This window comes from Agrilus planipennis, unplaced genomic scaffold (assembly GCF_000699045.2).
Source record: "Agrilus planipennis isolate EAB-ADULT unplaced genomic scaffold, Apla_2.0 scaffold344, whole genome shotgun sequence".
Taxonomy (NCBI): Eukaryota; Metazoa; Arthropoda; class Insecta; order Coleoptera; family Buprestidae; genus Agrilus; species Agrilus planipennis.
Window position 1 is genome coordinate 32,703 of NW_020439077.1, and position 19,806 is coordinate 52,508.

At 35.5% G+C, this 19,806-nt stretch overlaps 1 protein-coding gene across 1 annotated transcript in view; it reads left to right on the forward strand.

The window, feature by feature from the left end:
- Window positions 1-210: 210 nt before the first annotated feature.
- The window catches only part of LOC108742530 (tyrosine-protein kinase transmembrane receptor Ror-like), a 48,618-nt gene continuing 29,022 nt past the window's right edge, over window positions 211-19,806 (forward strand). The window contains exon 1 of the mRNA XM_018477772.2: window positions 211-670. Coding sequence (XP_018333274.1) covers window positions 562-670 — 109 coding nt within the window. The 5' untranslated portion in view covers window positions 211-561. The remainder of the gene's footprint in view (window positions 671-19,806) is intronic.

Consider the following 19,806-nt stretch of genomic DNA (forward strand, 5'->3'; position numbering starts at 1 on the left):
ATGAAGTGAAAGTAAAGTAAAAACAAAAAACGATAATTCTTCTCGAACATTAATCTCGAAGACGTTATTGTAGGTAAATGTTCGGTTTCCTTCAAGGCCGCGGTCTCCTTGGTTGGCACTTGTGGAATAGATGTATCGCATCGTTTTCCACGAAACTATTCTCATCTGTTTTGCGTTATTTATTATAATCGTCCTCGGTCCAATAACTGTTTTCGATACGCGGTCTCGTCGTGCACATCACGAATGCACGGACAACAGAGAGCAGAGATTGCGGCCGCTCTCTGATTTAATATAAAAAGTCTCTTATTTATGAAAACGTCGTATCGAGGAGGAGATAACGTAGAACAGTAGGCCGCGTTGTCACTAGCAGCGAGAAGATGTTTTAGGCAGTTGTTCTTTGTAAAGCTGGAAGGGGAAGGTAGCTTTCATAGTCGTTCCGGTCGTGCTTTAGCAGTAGCTTTCGCGCCCTCATATGAAAAGTGCTCGGAGCTTTCCCGGTAACGACACGATTTTGTGATGAGAAATGCTTGTGATTTGTGACTGATTTTTCGACTATGCACGATGGCAAGAGAAAAAAGGTCCACATTTAGAAGAGACGTGACCACCGAAACTAGCCAACAATTTCCACAAGTTAAGGAGGAAACTAATGAGTTAATTGGGGAGCACGAGAGTAAGTTGTTAAGTTTTCGTAATCCTTTCGCGTAAAGATGAATACACAACATGATTTAGATAACATACATCCAATAAAACCTTTAAAACAAAAATATAAATAATTTACAGGTGTATTTAACAAATAACTCTTTTGAAATGTATTAAATTATACCTATGTTTAATAATAAAGCAAATTTTGCGATTACAAAAAACTTTTAGAAATCATAAAGACCTTGTAGGTCAATACGTGACATTTATTAATTATTGTTAGTAAATATTGTGACGTCAATGTGCCGGATAGAACATACGTAATGTGGTCTAATTAATTACCTTAAAGATAAAAAAAACAAAAGCTAATATGATCAGACTTAACAGAAATCTTAGTTTTAAAACCGAAACGTATTATGACTAAATTTTAGTTATCGATTCCTTTTTAACTTCTAAATTACGTCGAACGGACTTTTTCGGTCATAAACTTATCGCTATCGGCTATAGATAGTTTATTAGTGATGATCTTATACAGAAGTTATCTCACATTTGTGATTTAAGTGCAGTTAAAGAACATATAAACGCAGAAATTCCTATGAGAATATAAAATCATAATAAAATGTGTCAAAACCGCTAAATGTACTGACTTGAAATATTAAAGTGTTTGCTAATGTATAGGTGGCCAATTTTTTTAATCAAAAATAGCTATTTATTAATCAACTAAGCATTGTGATTGTAACTGAATAATTTATAAAATCTGCGAGTTATACAGGGTGTATATATGAAGAAATAACTTCTTTTTTTTAATTCGAATAATCCTTTCTAGGAAACGAAATTTTTTTGCATCGTACACATCAAAAAAAATAAAAGAAACATAAGTATAACTTCACAACTCAAAAAAAATGAAAGTTATTTTCTACGCTTTTACCATATGTTTGTAAAGAAATCGTTAAAAATGTAAATATGAACATTGTAATTAATGTATTCAAAAACGGTTGTTCCATATCAAAATTTATTGCTGTAGAAGATTAAAATTGCCTATCAATTTTAGATTAATCATATTTTATGTAAATTTGGTGATTAATACTTTAAATATTTACAACAATATAATAACAATAACAACAGAGCAGTGGGTACAATATAAAAAAAGCGTTAAAACCCAGTATCCAGTATCAGATGCGAGAATTTCTGGAATAACCGACGCATATAAATTGTTTTGGTACCTTTTTCAACAACGAAACCAAAAAATATTTTATTTTACGCGAAACGGATGACGCAGTACCTTGTAGTTACGGAAATAGTGTTATTTTGTATAATTACTTGTCAATTTTTAAAAAGCATGCGAAAAAAACATGTCCTGCACGTATGATTAAATAAATAAGTATCTCTGGGAATCCCCTTGAAATGAGGTTTTACATAATTTAAACTAATCAGTTTTGCTTTTGCTTTTGGTGAGTACTCCTGCATATAAATTTAAAAACCTACCCAGTAATGATAAAATTAATAACTATTTCCGATCTGTATTTGTGCATGAAAATAATAATTAAATGTACTAGTACTGTAAAATCAATGCTGTACAGTTATAGGTATCACAAAGCTTTCACGTTACACATATTGATAACTATACAGTAGCTTACTAACTTGACATAAAGGATTGAAACGTACTGGAAGCAGAAACGGGAGTAAATAGAGGTAGAGGAAGGTCTAAATTAGACTACCGTTTACTCCACAATTTCCTAATAAAACTCAATTGTATGTCTTATCAACAGTTTAATATTGATTGAAGCATGTCTTGTTTAACTTTCTCATCGATATTTGTTTTTGTTAACAATCTACTAATTTTCGAAATCGCTCATGGTGCTTGACACAACACATACAGAGATAAATAATTAATGACAATGCTTTAAATCCAAAACGAAACTAGGAAATAATGCATTAAATGTGTAAGTAATAATATCATAGTAACTCATTGACAATGTTAAAACTTTGTTTGAAAATTATTATACGAAAAACCTAAGTCGGATTAAATATTTATAATTATATACGCATATTGGATTATCTTGTTTGTTTTGTTACTAACGACTAATTTCTGGCAATATAGGAAATAGTTTCCTATATCAATCCGATACATTTCATTCCACTTGTGTTGTAGTTATTTTGTTTATCTGCCATGTTTACCGTATAGCTAGTTAGACATTGTGCCCCGATATCGGGAGTTTATGTAAATTAAACTGATAATATGTGACCAGCAAGAATCCCAATAACCTCTTGTACAATAGCGTTAATAAACGTACAAACACACTACGGATTCGTGTCCAAACAATAACAATAATAAATGAAAATTGTAAAGGAAATAACGCACAAACGCTTTTGTTTAGTTCAAAATCAGTAATAGTAAATAACTTGGCGAATACTAAATAAGTTGATTAATTATTGATATTGATTTAAAGGAATTTTGAAAACTGAAAGCAATTGGCTAAATATAAACTCGCCAGAGCATTGGCGCGTATAGCCAGAGCCCGGGTTCGATTCCCGGCGGGGGTGTGTCAACAGCAATAATTTTTCCCTCATTAATTTGAGGTAGTTTGTAGTGGGTAAAAATTGAGAATACTTCATATTAAAACTAACTCCCTTCGGGAAGATTTCTACATTGTATGTATATTTATAAACTAACTGGGTGAAAACTTCGGTTAAATGTGAACTAACCGCGTGAAATTTTAAAACATTCTACTAAATGTGGACTAAGCGGGTTAAAATTGAAAACATTCTGCTAAATGTGGACTAACTAAGTGAAAATTGAAAGCAATTGGCTAGATATAGACTAACTGGGTGAAAAATTCGGCTAAATGTGGACGAAGCGGTTGAGAATTTAAACATTCTGCTAAATGTGGACTAAGCGGGTTAAAATTGAAAACATTCGGCTAACTATGGTATAACAGGGTGAAAATTAAAACAATTCGACTAAATTCATCATTATGAGGTCTTCCGTCCGAAGGTTGATTGAACATCAGGCATCTATACCTTTTCGTATTTTGAATCAATCTTCGCATTTCCCTAAACCTATGAACATCCCACACCCTTAACTATGTGTGAACGGTAGTCTAATCTAGGTCTACCTCTGCCCTCTTAACTTTCAGATACTAGTAACATGTCCTTAACTAACCCTTCCCATTTAAGAAAGTATTTTAGTATCTACGCCCACCGTTAACGTTTCACAAACAGCTATAACAACGTATCTTCAGATAAATAAATTACCTATCCCTATAAATAACTTTTTGTTGTAAAGAAGTCATTATATGGCAAGGAAAAGGTAACAGTGGCAAGATGACATGAAGGAAATGAAGGAATTCCAACGTTTGAAGAATATTGAATCTTTAGTTTCATGGCGACTTTAAATTTCTTTATTGAAAACATCTTGATCAGTTGTTCATAGTGAAAAAGCAGAGAGTTCTCGAAGCTTTTAGTAGAATAGTTTATTGAATATCTTAGAAAAAATGGTAAAATTTGAATGTTAAATGCTCTATCAATAAACGCAATCATTCTTAAGTTAATTTAAAATAAAGAAAGCATCATTTACTTGAGCTATTGCGCCTGTTTTATTGTTATGTAAAAATGAAATAAATTTGGTATGATATGTAGCAGTAATAGTATGTGATAATTAACAATGACTTATCATGAAAATTTTCAATCAAGCCGTGCAGAATGTGTCAGAATATGGGTTAATGACGTGATTCTAAAGATTTCGTGATTGATTGTATTTGTGCAACACCAGGAATATAATTTTTCTCATAATCAGTCATTTGTGAAAGTCATTTTAATGTTCGACAGGTACCTACATGCATTACAGACCGGGTACCAATTGCATTTTATTATTGTTTTAATGAACTGCACCTTTTACTAGAAATACCAACGATTAAAACACTCACAACGAACAACTTAAAAAAGATGGCATTACATAAGAAAGATGACGTTTTGTTAAGAAAGGCAAATATTCTTGACACATAAGTTAGTATGTTGTAAGCAAGAATGGAAAAGAATCCTTTTTTAGAATTAGTACGAAACCTGATGGTCTTGATTTTTTTCTAGGGTGCTATTTTTACTTAATAATCATGCGAACAAACTAAATATTTATTGATATTTTTCGAACCCTTTAATGATACTCATATTAAATACGATCGTATGTGGAAGAAGGGACAAAAGGTATTAGGATATCAAGAAGGAAATATAATGGAAGAAAAAGGTATTGGAAACAGGGACGAAAAGTAGATACGAGAGAGGGAGGGATGTTTGAAGAGATTAAAAATTAATTAGGAGCGGGCGAGGGAGCGGTTGAAGGAAGCGATAGATATAAGGGAAATGATAGGGAACATATGCAAAAAATGATATGGGGAAAGAATTTAAGGAAGAAAGAGGTGTCATGATATGCGGGACTGGAAATGGGATTGGGTGCCAAGGTATTTAGAAGGAGGGAGGGAAATAAGCATTGTAGCAAAATTTAGGAGAGAGAATGAGTGTAGGGGATGTAAATATTGAAAAACGAAGAGGACAAACGGTGTAGAATATGCGGCAGGGAGGAAGAATGTCTCCAACTTGTGATGGGAAAATGCTACGTATTGGCAAATATGAGGAAGGGTGTAAGCAGAGCCAACTGGGGGTCATTTTTGCTTTTAGGATGGTGACAGAGGAGGAAATAAAGGTAGTGGGGAAGAGGGGAGAACAGATAGATATTAATACGAGTAAAAACTATCATCATCATCATAAGGTTATCAGTCCTAAGACTGGTTGGACACGTACCTCCACTCTTTCCTATCCTGCGCCAATCTTCGCATTTCCCTAAAGCTAAAGCAACCCCTATCCTTAACTATTTGCGAAGAGTAATCTAATCTAGGCCTACCTCTACCCCTCCTAACTCCTGTTTCTGCCTCTGACTAGACCTTCATGCCTGAGAAGGTGTCCTACCAACCTATCTCGCCTATTTTTTATTGACTTCCATAGAGTCTTCTGTTCTCCTATTCTTTCCAATACCTCTTCATTTCTAACCTTTTCTACCCACGTTATCCTTATCATCCGCCTATAACACCACATTTCGAACGCTTCTAACCTTTTCTTTTCCGCCGCTCCCACTGAGCATGTTTCGCACCCGTACAACGCCGTGCTCCAAACATACACCTTTAACAACCTTTTTCGAATTTCTAAATTAACGGTTCGCGAGCATAGAAGTGACTTCTTTTTATTAAAGGCGACACGACTCTGCGCTATCCTCTGCTTTACGAGGGTGGATTGATAAGTTTCCGGCCTAACCAAGAGATGACGCCACTAGGCCTACCTTGAGGTGACATTCTATAGTACCATCCTTGGATAGCTTGTAGCTATAGTTTCAGCCCGATCTCCTTGCTAGTGTAGGTTTGACAGCACGCTGAACAAGACGCCTCTGTGGTTTTCGTAAAAATGGAAAAGCAGGAAAATCGTGCTGTCATCAAATACTTTTATTTGAAGGGGTTAACGCCGAAGGAAATTAAAAAAGAGATGGACTCAACACTGGGGACATCCTCCCCGTCATATTCAACCGTTAAGCAGTGGGTTTCCGAGTTTAAAAAGGGTCGTGTGAGCACCTCTGATGGGCCTCGCTCAGGACGCCCCGTTGAGGTCACAACTCCAGATATGATCGAAAAAATTCATCAAATAGTGCTGGGAGACCGCAGATTGAAAGTGCGTGAGATAGCTGAGACCTGTAAGATGTCATATGAACGTGTGCAACATATTTTGCACCAACATTTGCATATGGAAAAGCTCTGTGCAAGATGGGTGCCGCGTTTGCTAACAGTCGACCAAAAATTGATTCGAAAAAACATTTCTACCGCAAATTTGTCATTGTATAAGCGTAATCCAAGCGAATTTTTGCGTCGATTCGTAACCGTTGACGAAACGTGGGTCCACCACTACACTCCTGAAACCAAAGAACAGTCTAAACAGTGGATTGGACCAGGGGAACCAACTCCAAAGAAGGCAAAAACAATTTTTTCGGCGAACAAGGTTATGGCTACTGTTTTTTGGGATGCAAGAGGTATTATATACATTGATTACCTTGCAAAGGGTAATACTATCACTGGTCAATACTACGCAGACTTATTGCAACGTTTGAGCCACGAGGTGAAAATTAAACGACCTCATCTGGCGAAGAAAAAAATCTTGTTTCATCACGATAACGCACCAGCGCACACGTCAATCGTTGCGACGGCTAAAATCAACGATCTAAAGTTTGAATTGATGCCGCACCCTCCTTACTCTCCAGACCTAGCCCCGAGTGACTATTTTCTGTTCCCTAATCTCAAAAAATGGCTTGGCGGTAAGAGATTTGCGGACAATGAAGAAGTAATCGAAGCTGTAAATGGTTATTTTGAGGAGCTTGACGAATCAGTCTATAGAGATGGCATTAATAGACTGGAACACCGCTATGAGAAATGTATCAGCCTTGGAGGAGATTATGTTGAGAAATAAAAAAAAAAAATTTTTAAAAACCTTGTTTTTCTTGGTCAGGCCGGAAACTTATCAATCCACCCTCGTATATCCCTACTACTCCTTCCATCCTCACTTATCTGACTTCCTAGGTATCTAAAATCAGCCACTTCTTCTAATCTTTCATCTCCTATCTTTATATTCGCTCTTTCCCTACTTTTTCTTCCGTTGCATACCAGTATTTTAGTGTTACTTTTATTTATTTGCATACAGTACTGATCTGTCAGTACCGCTTCCATTTTATTTAAAGCTATCTCTAGCAAAATAATTTTATGTTTCAATAAAGTCTATATAATTAATTAATAAAGTTCATTAATCCGATTGCGATTGCCATTTCCGAAACCGTGACATGGCCCATATATGTAACAACATGTTTTGGAAAATAATTGATAAATGAATTAGTCGTGTTGAGCATGTCGAACGCCTACAGCAGAAAACTTCGAATTTAAAACTACCTATTTAGAGAGTTTCCCGATGGCAGCCTGTCACATGTCGATGTCGTCTGACGACAAGCCGGGCTAATTTATTTTTACCGAATTTTATTGTACCTCCGTACAATCACAAATAGCCCAATGAGGAAGGAGCGATCGGGTTATGCGTAATAAGTTGTATTGTCAGCGCGTGGGAGCATACATAAACTGTGTATCTACTTAAAATGTTAAAAAGAAACACACAAATCCATTAAAGTAATTACTTACTTCGATTTAGATTCGATAACGACTGCGATCCTACATACATATAAAAAAAAAACAGTAAGAAAAAGTAAGGAACATTAGGCAGGGAATCAGACAGGAATGCACACTGTCACCGCTACTTTTTAATCTATACATCGAAGACGTAAAGATAGTACAACTGTAGGGATAGATATACAGGGGCAATAGATTAGTATGCTTAAATTTGCAGATGATATAGCAGTATTAGCAACTAGGAAGGAAGAGTTAGAGATAGCTTTAAATAAAATAGATGCGGTACTGACAATACAGTACTGTGTGAAAAAATATAAGTAATATACAAATATGTAAGTAAAATACTGGTATGTAAGAGAAGAAAAAGTAGGGAAAGAGCGAATATAAAGATAGGAGACGAAAAATTAGAAGAAGGTATCTAGGAAGTTAGATAAGACAGGACGGAAGGAGTAGTAGGGATATAAAGCAGAGGATAGCGTAGGGTCGAGTGGCCTTCAATAAAAAGAAGTCACTTCCATGCTCGCGAATGGTTAATTTAGAAATTCGAAAAAGGTTGTTAAAGGTGTATGTTTGGAGCGCGGCGTTGTATGGGTGCGAAACATGTACGATGGGCGCGACGGAAAAGAAAAGGTTAGAAGCGTTTGAAATGTGGTGTTACAGGCGAATGATGAGGATACTGTGGACAGAGAAGGTTAGAAATGAAGAGGTATTAGAAAGAATAGCAGAACAGGGGATTCTATGGAAGTCAATAAGAAATGGGCGAGATAGGTTCATCAAGGTCTAGTCAGAGACATATTAGACGCAGGAACAGGAGTTACGAGGAATAGAGGCAGACCTAGATTAGATTACTGTTCGCAAATAGTTAAGGATATGGGTTGTTGTTGAACAGGGAAGAATTGCGGCTTTTATATTTACATACACCACAGTTACATTAACGTTTTTACCTGTCATAAGCACTGGTGATCAAATGATCTGATAAAATTGCTTAAATGGTAACAGAGCATTGACGATGAGTAATGGTGATGCTTCAAAGTCAAACATTTAAACATCTAAACGGAAGAATGCTTTTTCAAAACAAATGAAGAAATACTTTGGTATCTAGCTGGAAGGGCAGATTTTCCAACAGAACCCTTTATGTAACGAAGAATAGTGGCAGCAAGGTCTGCAAAGAAGGCGGAATAGTGAAATTAAACTACAATGTCTTTCACAAAAGAGGATTTCCAAGAATTTAATTTTAGGCGTTCCAAGCGTTTGGAAGGCAAAGTGTCTTTGAATTAAAATCTGTCGTTTAAAAGTGGTGTCAAAGTAAAGGAATATAACGTTTAATAGAATGTTTAATTAGATATACTTGCATTTATTAAATATCTAACGCGTTACAAAATGATCCAATATGATGTCACCAAAAAACACAATTTTTTCTGAAAATAAAATTTTAATTTACTTTATGGAATTGGTCAAGGACCTTTTTATACTTCTTATTATTATCAACCCCCATAAAATAGAAGAACAAGATATTTTTCAGAATAACGTAAAACTTAGATATGTTTTTTCGAAAATCCTAAACCGAATTGCTAATCTAATTTACCGTTTCGTTTTACCAGTAAACTTATAAAAAATATACGTTATAGGGCGATTAAGTTTAAAAAATCGTTCCTCAACCTTGCTGTTTAAAAATGATGTGTTGTAATGATGCTGTTTTATTTCTAAAGTTCACGTGAAATGTTATCAGGAGCAGTAAGTAACGATGGCGCCTCGAAAGGCTTAGATACAGTTGTATGTATATGTAGCCTAAAAAGCCGTTGTACAATTAACTTAATACATTAATGCAAACATAACGTTCAATTTATGAACTAAAATGTAATACAAAAGGAGTCTTTATGTCATATTTTTACGGAAAGATTGAAGGATTTTCTGATCACAAAAACAAGAGTAAAACTGTAGTAAAAAATACACCAACAACATTTACTGGATTTTTCTAGCATTTGTGGTATAAAAATATATTTATACTTTATAGTAACTGAATAAAAATTAACATTGTAAAATTATAAAAACAATAGCAATAACTGCTTAAAAAATACGTATCGATCACACATTCGGTGATTGGTGAGAAACACTATTACTATTTGGGTCAATTTCGGAAGGCGAGGTTAGCAACACCTTATAGGAAGGAAAAAAGCTGCCGCTATCGAAAGTAAGATATTTTTCCCTGGTTTTAGGGACGAGTATACAAAGTTTCTTTCATCTCCGACATTTTAATTATTAAACAGTTGAAATGAACCTCTTTGAAGTAATAAAAAAGAGAAATAATTCATATTCTTTGTAATTCAACAATGTCCAAAAGAAGATTGCAGTTTTATTCAAATACCCTCGAGAAACATTATAATGAAATGGTTCAGAGACTTAAAGCAATACGGTGTACAAATCATTGGACCATTTTAAATATCAAACCATTACGAGTTTTATATTATTTTTAAAAGTTATGAATTTTCACCAGTTTATCACGCATTTTGAATGTAAATTTCTACCTTTAAAATTGTAGATACGGAATATATTGAATTGCCAAGTGCCTGTGCCAACGAAAGGACAAAATAGCGCTAATGTTTCAAATTCTATGAATCTAATAAAATAATAAAAATTTATAATTAAACAAGGTTTGCATGAGTTTTTTACACTCATGTACATATTATGTATAATATATTAACCATTCAATGTGAAATTGGTAGTATTTTGCAAAAGTTAAATGCGGTATCGTTCCAAAAACAGTGGGACTATTGTATGTATAGTCTTTACAGAACAGTCTCCACAGTTTCAAGTTCATTACGTTAAAACATCACGGTAATTAGTAACTGAATGAGAAAGAAATGCAATGAGGTGGAGTTCCTCTTAGATGATAAGTCAATACTAAGACAAAATATTTGTCTTCACTACTGAATATGAATTAGTGTCTATAGATATACGAGCTCTGTTCAAAAAGTATCGCGAATTTTGAATTCCCGATTTTCGATTTTTTTGTGTCTCTCACTTATGCCGACAAGTTCGGCCAGGTAGAATGTTCAGTTAAATTTTAACAGCTGCTTTGGTGGTACGTTTGGCTTGTCTTCGATTTTTGACTATTCTAAAAAAAGGATCAAATTTTGTGTTAAAAACCAAAATTAAGTGCTTGGATGCATTCCGAATATTGACTGTGGTATATGGTAAAGGTACCTTGGACCGAAGCAACGTTTATCGATGGTACAAAATGTTCTCAGAGGGCCGAGAACATGTGAACGACGAGGAGGGTGCCGGACGCTCGAGCACATCAACAACAGACGAAAATATTGACGAAGGAAGAAAATAGTATTGGCCAATCTTCGAATCACCGTTAGAGAAGATGCTGAGGACCTAAGTATATCGATTGGCTCCTGCCATCCGATTGTTACCAATGATTTGGGAAAGAGACTGGTCGCAGCAAAATTCGTATCAAAATTGCTCAAACAGCATCGCATTAACATTGTTAAGGAGCTGTTGAACTATGTCCACGACGACCCAAATTTGCTCCATAGAGTCATTACTGGTGACGAATCATGGGTTTATGGTTATAACGTCGAAACCAAAGCTCAATCATCCTAATGCAAAATGCCGCACGAGCCAAGACCGGAAAAAGCGCTCTAAGTTAGGTCGAATGTGAAGGTGTTGCTTACAGTTTTCTTCGATTGCAGGGGCATGGTGCAACATTAGTTCTTGCCACAAAGTAGAACGGTCAACAAGGAATATTACCTGCAAGTTATGCGTAATTTGCGAGAAGTAATCCGCCAGAAACGCCCGGATTTGTGGAAGAACAAAAATTGATAACGACCCTGCTCACACGTCGTTGCTTTTACGCGAATTTTTGGCCAAAAACAACACACTAATAATGCCGCAGTCACCGTATTCCCCACATCCTACGCCCTATGACTTATTCCTGAAACTGAAGGGGTCCACAAAACGACGACGCTACGCTAAGATTGAGGAGATAAAGACGACATCGAAGGAGGAGCCGAACAATATAACAAAAAATTATTTTTTGAAGTGCTTTAAGGATTGGAAAAAACATTGGGACAAATGTAAAATATCTGGTGGGGATTACCTTGAAGGGGACAAAATTTGATATTGATGAATAAAAAATAATTGTTAAAAAAATACAAAATTCGCGATATTTTTTGAAGCGACCTCATACATTACATAAAGGTTCGTTGAAGTATAGCACCGGTGGACTTAAAGTAAGTAAGTAAAGTACTAGGGTCAATTGAAAAGTCCCCGGCCTGACACATAGATGGCGGCACCAGAACTAAATCCATATGATTTTCACTTAGTCCTAACCTTCAAAAGACGCGTCTATAAATTTGACGGCTGTCGGATCATTAGTTTGTGAATTATAGCATTTTTAGTGAAGCAACTTTTGTTATTGTGAAAAAAATGGATAAAAAGGAATTTCGCGTGTTGATAAAATATTGCTTTTTGAAGGGAAAAAATACAGTTGAAGCAAAAACTTGGCTTGATAACGAATTTCCGGACACTGCCCCAGGAAAATCAACCATCAAGGATTGGTATGCTAAGTTTAGACGTGGTGAAATGAGCACCGAAGACGGTGAACGCAGTGGACGCCCAAAAGAGGCTGTTACGGACGAAAACATTAAAAAAATCCACAAAATGATTTTGAATGACCGTAAATTGAAATTGAATGAAATAGCAGACACTCTACAGATATCAACGGAACGTATACATCACATCATTCACGAATATTTGGGTATGAGAAAGCTCTGTGCAAAGTGGGTGCCGCGCGAGCTCACTTTTGACCAAAAACAACGACGAGTTGATGATTCAGAGCAGTGTTTGAAGATGATCACGCGTAATAAACCCGAGTTTTTGCGTCGATATGTGACAATGGATGAAACATGGCTCCATCATTTCACTCCGAAGTCCAATCGACAGTCATCGGAGTGGACTGCACACGATGAACCCGCTCCAAAGCGTGCAAAAACGCAACAGTCGGCTGGCAAGGTTATGGCGTCTGTATTTTGGGATGCGCGTGGAATAATTTTCATTGACTACCTTGAAAAAGGAAGGACCATCAACAGCGACTATTACATAGCGTTATTGGACCGTTTGAAGGACGAAATCGCCGAGAAACGACCGCATTTGCAGAAAAAGAAAGTCCTGCTTCACCAAGACAATGCACCGTCTCACAAGTCAGTGAAAACGATGGCAAAAATTCATGAATTGGGCTTCGAATTGCTTCCGCATCCACCGTATTCTCCAGATCTGGCCCCCAGCGACTACTTCCTGTTCTCAGATCTCAAAAGAATGCTCGTTGGGAAAAAATTTTCGTCGAATGAAGAGGTGATCGCCGAAACTGAGGCCTATTTTGAAGCAAAGGACAAATCGTACTACAAAAATGGTATCGAAAAGTTGGAGGATCGCTATAATCAGTGTATCACCCTTGAAGGGAATTATGTTGAATAAAAAAAACGAATTTTGCAAAAAAAATGTGTTTTACTATTTTAGGCCGGGGACAAACCCTAGTGTCACCATCCTTATGAATACCTATTATTGATCATATCGACTACCACGCCAGCCTGAAAAAGTGTTTTGATTATTTATCAGTCAAAATCGACAATGTTTAAAACTGAAGAAAACATCTCACTGAAACACTATCAGGGAAACCCCCGTACTGATTCTCAGATGGCCTATTTCAAAGGATAAATTTAACTGCTTGTCTGATTGACGCATTTCAGTCGCAATCCTTGAACGCAATCGAGGACAAATTCCCGGGTGGTGTCTGCTGCCTTCAAAGATCCCTTCAGCGCCAGTAGGAAATTACAACATTTACATAACAGTCAATAATAACTAACCAATGAGTAATACAGAAGCTAATAAGCAATGTCTGATTGAACTGTCCCAACCATGTGAAAGGCAATTACGCAAATAAACACTTCGACAGACGGTCTTAATAGCATATAATTCTTATATTGTAAAATCGATAACTTCTTCTCTTGACGAATATGTAAAGCGATTGCTAAATTAATTCACTTCCTGAAAGTTATAAATGAAGAGGCACTAGAAAGAATAGGAGAACAGAGGACTATATAGAAGTTAATAAGAAATAAGTGGGTAGGGCACCTCCTCAGGCATGAAGGGCTATAGTCAGAGACATATTAGAGGCAGAAAGAGGAGTAGAACCTAGATTAGATTAGCAGGGGCAGATCTTGAATTTGTGGGGCCCTGGGCTAATACTGGTTAGGGGCCCTACCTAATTACCCAACCAACAAAAAACAGTTTTCTGTAGTGATGTATATATATATATAATATATGTTAAGTACAGGAAGAAAATAGGACAACAAAATATTTTATTTATTTATTAAAACATTATTTATCGCAAAATAAATTGACAGGCTATGAATGGTCATGTTATATAAATTATAAAGTAACCTTTCTGCATTTTTGTGCTGCAAATTCCTTTATTTGGTCATCGCACTGTAAGTCCTTTGTTAAATCGCAATTTATGAAAAGAACTGTTAAATGATTTAGTCGATAGTTCAACATTGTTGTCCTGTATTTGTATTCTATATACGACATNCAAACACGCTGGTGCTCGCTACAATATAAAACTAGTGGTTATCCGTCGCGGCTTCGCCCGTACTTGTTGCCGCTTATAAATTCAACAGCCATGATTTTGATGACATTTCTCATTCTTAAAGTTTCGTTATTTTCATAAGACACGTAACTGGACTATATATTTAAGATAGCGGTTATTGGTTGTTCCTTTGCCCGCAGTATATGTGAAAAATTGGTAAACATTCAAAATATCGCGTATTACTTAAGAGCTACGATTGTGATGAAAAAAAATCTAAGAACATAATACGCCGTTCTTAGAACAAAAATTGGCTTTTGCACCTTGATGACACATCGTTGCTTCTGCGTGAATTTTTGGCCAAAAACAACACACTAATGCTGCCACAGCCACCGTATTCTCCAGATCTGGCCCCCTGTGACTTTTTGTTGTTCCAAACTGAAGAGGTTCATGGAAGGACGACTCTACGCAACGATTGAAGAGATAAAGACGGCATCGAAGGAGGAGCTGAACAAGATCACAAATTTTTTGAAGTGCTTCGAGGATTGGAAAAAACGTTGGCACAACTGTATAATATCTGGTGGCGATTACTTTGAAGGGAACAAAATAGATATCCATGAATAAATAATTTTTGAAAAAACACAAAATTCGCAATGCGTTTTGGATAGACCTCGTACATTTAGTGGAAGAGTTGATTGGTTTCCGGTTTTAGGTTGAAAATCATTTGGGACTATAATGATTAACAGTTTCAGCGGATTTTTGGTGCTACGGTTTATTCAAAAGATTTTGAGAGTTCGATTAGTATAGGACTGTTTGCAGATAAGCAGGAAATATTTTCACATAGACGTAGATAAAAAAATATATTCCATGCGTTCACCAAATCGACCTAATAGTTTCGGCTGTGCGTTGATTATTAATTTATCAATTAGTAACTCAGCCAGCCCAAGCGTCGTTGCATTATAGAAGTTTAGGTAACTCGAACTTTGCTAAATTCAATCTTAGGAAGTTCTATTACAGGTCGTTGTGTATTAGGTGATTCAGTATTTCTTTATACTTAGTTCTTTAATATAGTAATAATTCTTTTCTTTTTCAGGTTTCCGTGTCCAACGCCTACGTGACCCTAATAAGAGGTCAATAACGAGGTCGCAAGGCTCTGTCACAGTGAAACGGTAAGAGTTAGTCAGTTATGTTTTCAAGTTATACGTTATTGTGGCGTAAATATTGTCTGGTGAATTTTTGATCTGGCGGTTTTTAAAAATGGCTTAACTTGCAAATTCCAAAATGGTATGTTTTGTCGTTTACAAACTAGACTATCCAAACCTTTTGGGAAAAATCATTCCTTTGGACATGGCTTTTGATGAGTTATCATTACAAATTGGTTAGTCCAAAAATTGGTTAGACACGCACCTGTTATGGGAGATTTTGAAGTAAAACCACTTGGACGTTTTTTTAATATTATATTGAACACTTATTACATAAAACTTATTTGAATTATCAACTGTCGAACTATAACTGCTACAATAATACTCCTTTCAACAACTGGTCGTGGGTTTTTATTATGTCGATTGATGACTTAGATTTTTGATTACAATTATAGGAAAAATTCATTGTTTGTTGTTCACAAGAGAAATGGACTAAACGGATGTTAGTTATTTACAAATTAATTATTGATCATTTTGGTAATGACATTATCTTACGACAATAGTAAATATTACTTGTGTACTTTAATGAAACTTTCTTCGGAAATATTTAGAATAGATTAAGAAAGAACTACATAATAATTACGAATGAAATACGCAATTATCTGTGGTAACAAGCCAAAACTTGACATACAGAGTGTACATAACATGATAGTACATTACACACCTCAGTTTTAACGTTCCACGTCTCTAATTGCGAAAAGTAGACGGTGGGCGCGGTGGAAAAGAAAATGTTAGAAGCGTTCGAAGGTGTTGTAGCAGAATGATGAGGATGCCGTGGATAGAAAAGGTTAAAAATGAAGAGGTATTAGAAAGAGTATGAAAGTAGATATTGGAAACAGGCGAAATAGGTTGGTAGGACACCTTCTCATGCATAAAGGGCTAGTTATACACACTAGAAGGTGAAGTAGGAGTCAGGGGCGGATCTTGAATTTGTGGGGCCCTGGGCTAATACTGCTTAGGGGCCCTACCTAATTACCCAACCAATTGCCATTTTGTCAAAAAACAGTTTTCTGTAGTGATGTAGATATATATAATATATGTTAACTACAGGAAGAAAATAGGACAACAAAATATTTTATTTATTTATTAAAACATTATTTATTGCAAAATAAATTGACAGGCTATGAATGGTCATGTTATATAAATTATAAAGTAACCTTTCTGCATTTTTGTGCTGCAAATTCCTTTATTTGGTCATCGCACTGTAAGTCCTTTGTTAAATCGCAATTTATGGAAAGAACTGTTAAATGATTTAGTCGATAGTTCAACATTGTTGTCCTGTATTTGTATTCTGTATACGACATCCTGGAGAAAGAGCGCTCCGCTTCACAGCTAGTGATCGGCAACGTTAACAAAATCTTTAAGATGGTATAGCAGTTTGGGAAAACATCAACAAATATCTTTTCATAAATTACCCAAAAAAATTCACCGCAAGAGGTGTAAGACTCTGTCTTAGACTGCAGTAAGTAAAATTTTAACTGAATGCACTCATTCACTAAAACGTAACTAACAAAATTGCGTCGGGCGATAAGCAGAGGGAAGTATTGTCAATTATACACGGAATACACAGACCGAAAACAAGCGACGGGGAATTCCCCATTCTGTTTGATAGATGCGCACACGGGTTGATTGATCGCAGTGTTGTCAATCTTATGATCGGATTTTTTTAATTCTAGATAATTTTTATTACTGACAATATCGTCTATTGTTTTCAGTTCAGGTTGGGGGCCCTCTGTATTCACGGGGCCCTGGGCTGCAGCCCAAAAAGCCTTTAAGTAGATCCGCCCCTGTAGATTAGTGTTGAGGACATGGGATGTTCTAGTTTTCAGGAAATGCAAAGATTAGCTCATGATAAGAAAGAGTGGAGGTGCGTGTCCAACCAGTCTTAGGACCTTATGATGATGATAAAAAGAAAAAGAATTTTTTCTGAAATAATTTCCATAAAAGTTACGGTATTCCGTGCGATTAGATAACGATATTAGATATATCTGTCTAAGTGGGTGCCCGACATTTTGTAATGCCCCATGTGTGGCCGCCTAGTTCTAATCGTACCCTTCATCTATTTTTCGAGATATTTTTAAAGGAATTAACTGATTATCGAACAAACGCGACTGAAGATAAATTATACTTCATTTTTTGTATATGGTGCGTATAAATAAGCCGATTAAAAGGAACATAAATTATCTTTTAACGTTCCCACCTTGTAACCGTATCGAAATGAATACAATTAACGAGGGTTATGGCTCTAAAGGAATTGTCTTCAAAAATCCAGATTGTTATTTTATAAAAATCTACGAGATATTAACAACGAAAAATATGCATTTATAAACTCTTCGTTTTAATATCTACTGGGAATGTTGGCGATTTTGGATATTTTGTATATCTACGTAGGTAGGCAGGTGCATAGTAATACAGTAAAAGTTCCTTATTCACGGTTTCCTTATTCGCGTTTTCATTATTCGCGGGTGAAAAAATTACAACCCTGTTCCTGTATCCGCGGCTAAAAAATTCATTATTCGCGAATGCAATCGGTACACAGAAAAGGATTCGGTGTCATTTATTAAGGGGATTGACCGCAATAGACCGTTCGTGCCTAGTGTGAATTTTTCCGAAAACGTGGGTTTCTGTTCTAAACATTGTGATTTAACGCTGCGAGATAAATATGTGATTTTTTGTATAGTAATAGACAATGGTTCACACTAACTCGGTACGTTTTTGGTTTTCAATAATATGACCATTAAAAGCTTTTACAAGTGATTAAAAGTGATGCTTCTTGTAGGACACGTATTTTCAATAGAAATCAAAAAATTAAAAAATGACCTTCTACAGACTTTAGAACAAAGCTTTATCTACCTTATTACAAAATTTCAAACTTCTGTTCCAAACATTAAACTCATGATATCTAGAACCGGTAATCTGATTCCCCTTAAAGTATCGGCATTTTTAGAGTATGTACAGTTGGTACGTGCCGAAGCGGCTTTTATAAAAAATCTAACCGAGTAGAAAAGGATTCAGTATTATTTTTCAACGTAACAACATCTTTTGAGTACTGTTGGCTCGTGCCGAGGCGACTTTTATAAAAGATGTTACCGAGTGGATTAATTTTAAAATTAAATACAAGAAAAAATCACTAAATTTTTTAAACTTTTGCCGAAAGCTGATTATAACGATTAATTTTAATTGCGAATTTCTCAATATATTGGTTTTATTTTGGAACCTTAGAACGTATCCCTTATGATTCCATACTTATTACCATTCCATATCCACGGTTTCTGTTTTCGCGGCATATTTATAGAACGTATACCCCGCGAATAAAGAGCTTTTACTGTACACGAAAGCCGATGCTTTCAAACAAAAATTGAAAATTTTTAGTAAAATACGAAATATGGCGATTATTGTTGGAGCCGATATGGTAAACACTGTGATTTCAGTCTGTCTTCGATATCCAATTAGACGCCCTTGATGTTTGTTTATTGTAGAAAGACATTCAGAAATTCTATACATATATCATAGTGCTAATTTTGAACTGTAACAAATTACTAGTAATCATAAAGGCCAAATAACAAAAACATCATTTGTTATGTCCCACATTCCAATGCTACTATAGTAAATTGATTCTAAAATTAAAATAGCATATTACAAATAACTCTAAAATTTTCTTCGTTTCTTCAATAAAGCATAAAATACGTATGAAACTATCGAATATACAAAATCACCAATTATTCCTTCAGTAATTTCTCAATATAATTTTCAATTTTGCAATATTGCGTGTAATATTGCATGTTGGTTCGTATGAATAACCATTTCTTTTTCGCCTTTTTTGTCTCATAAAGAATGTACTATATGACGAATATTAGTAAATAACATTAGATATCTGAGCATTAAGGACATGCGAATCGGCAATAAAAACTAATTTTCTGCCGACTTCTTAATAAATTAATCTGAAAATAACACAATCGATAATACCTCTGCCAGAGAACAAACGTCATATATACGAGGGTGGATTGATAAGTTTCCGGCCTGACCAAGAAAAACAAGGTTTTTAAAAATTTTTTTTTTTTATTTCTCAACATAATCTCCTCCAAGGCTGATACATTTCTCATAGCGGTGTTCCAGTCTATTAATGCCATCTCTATAGACTGATTCGTCAAGCTCCTCAAAATAACCATTTACA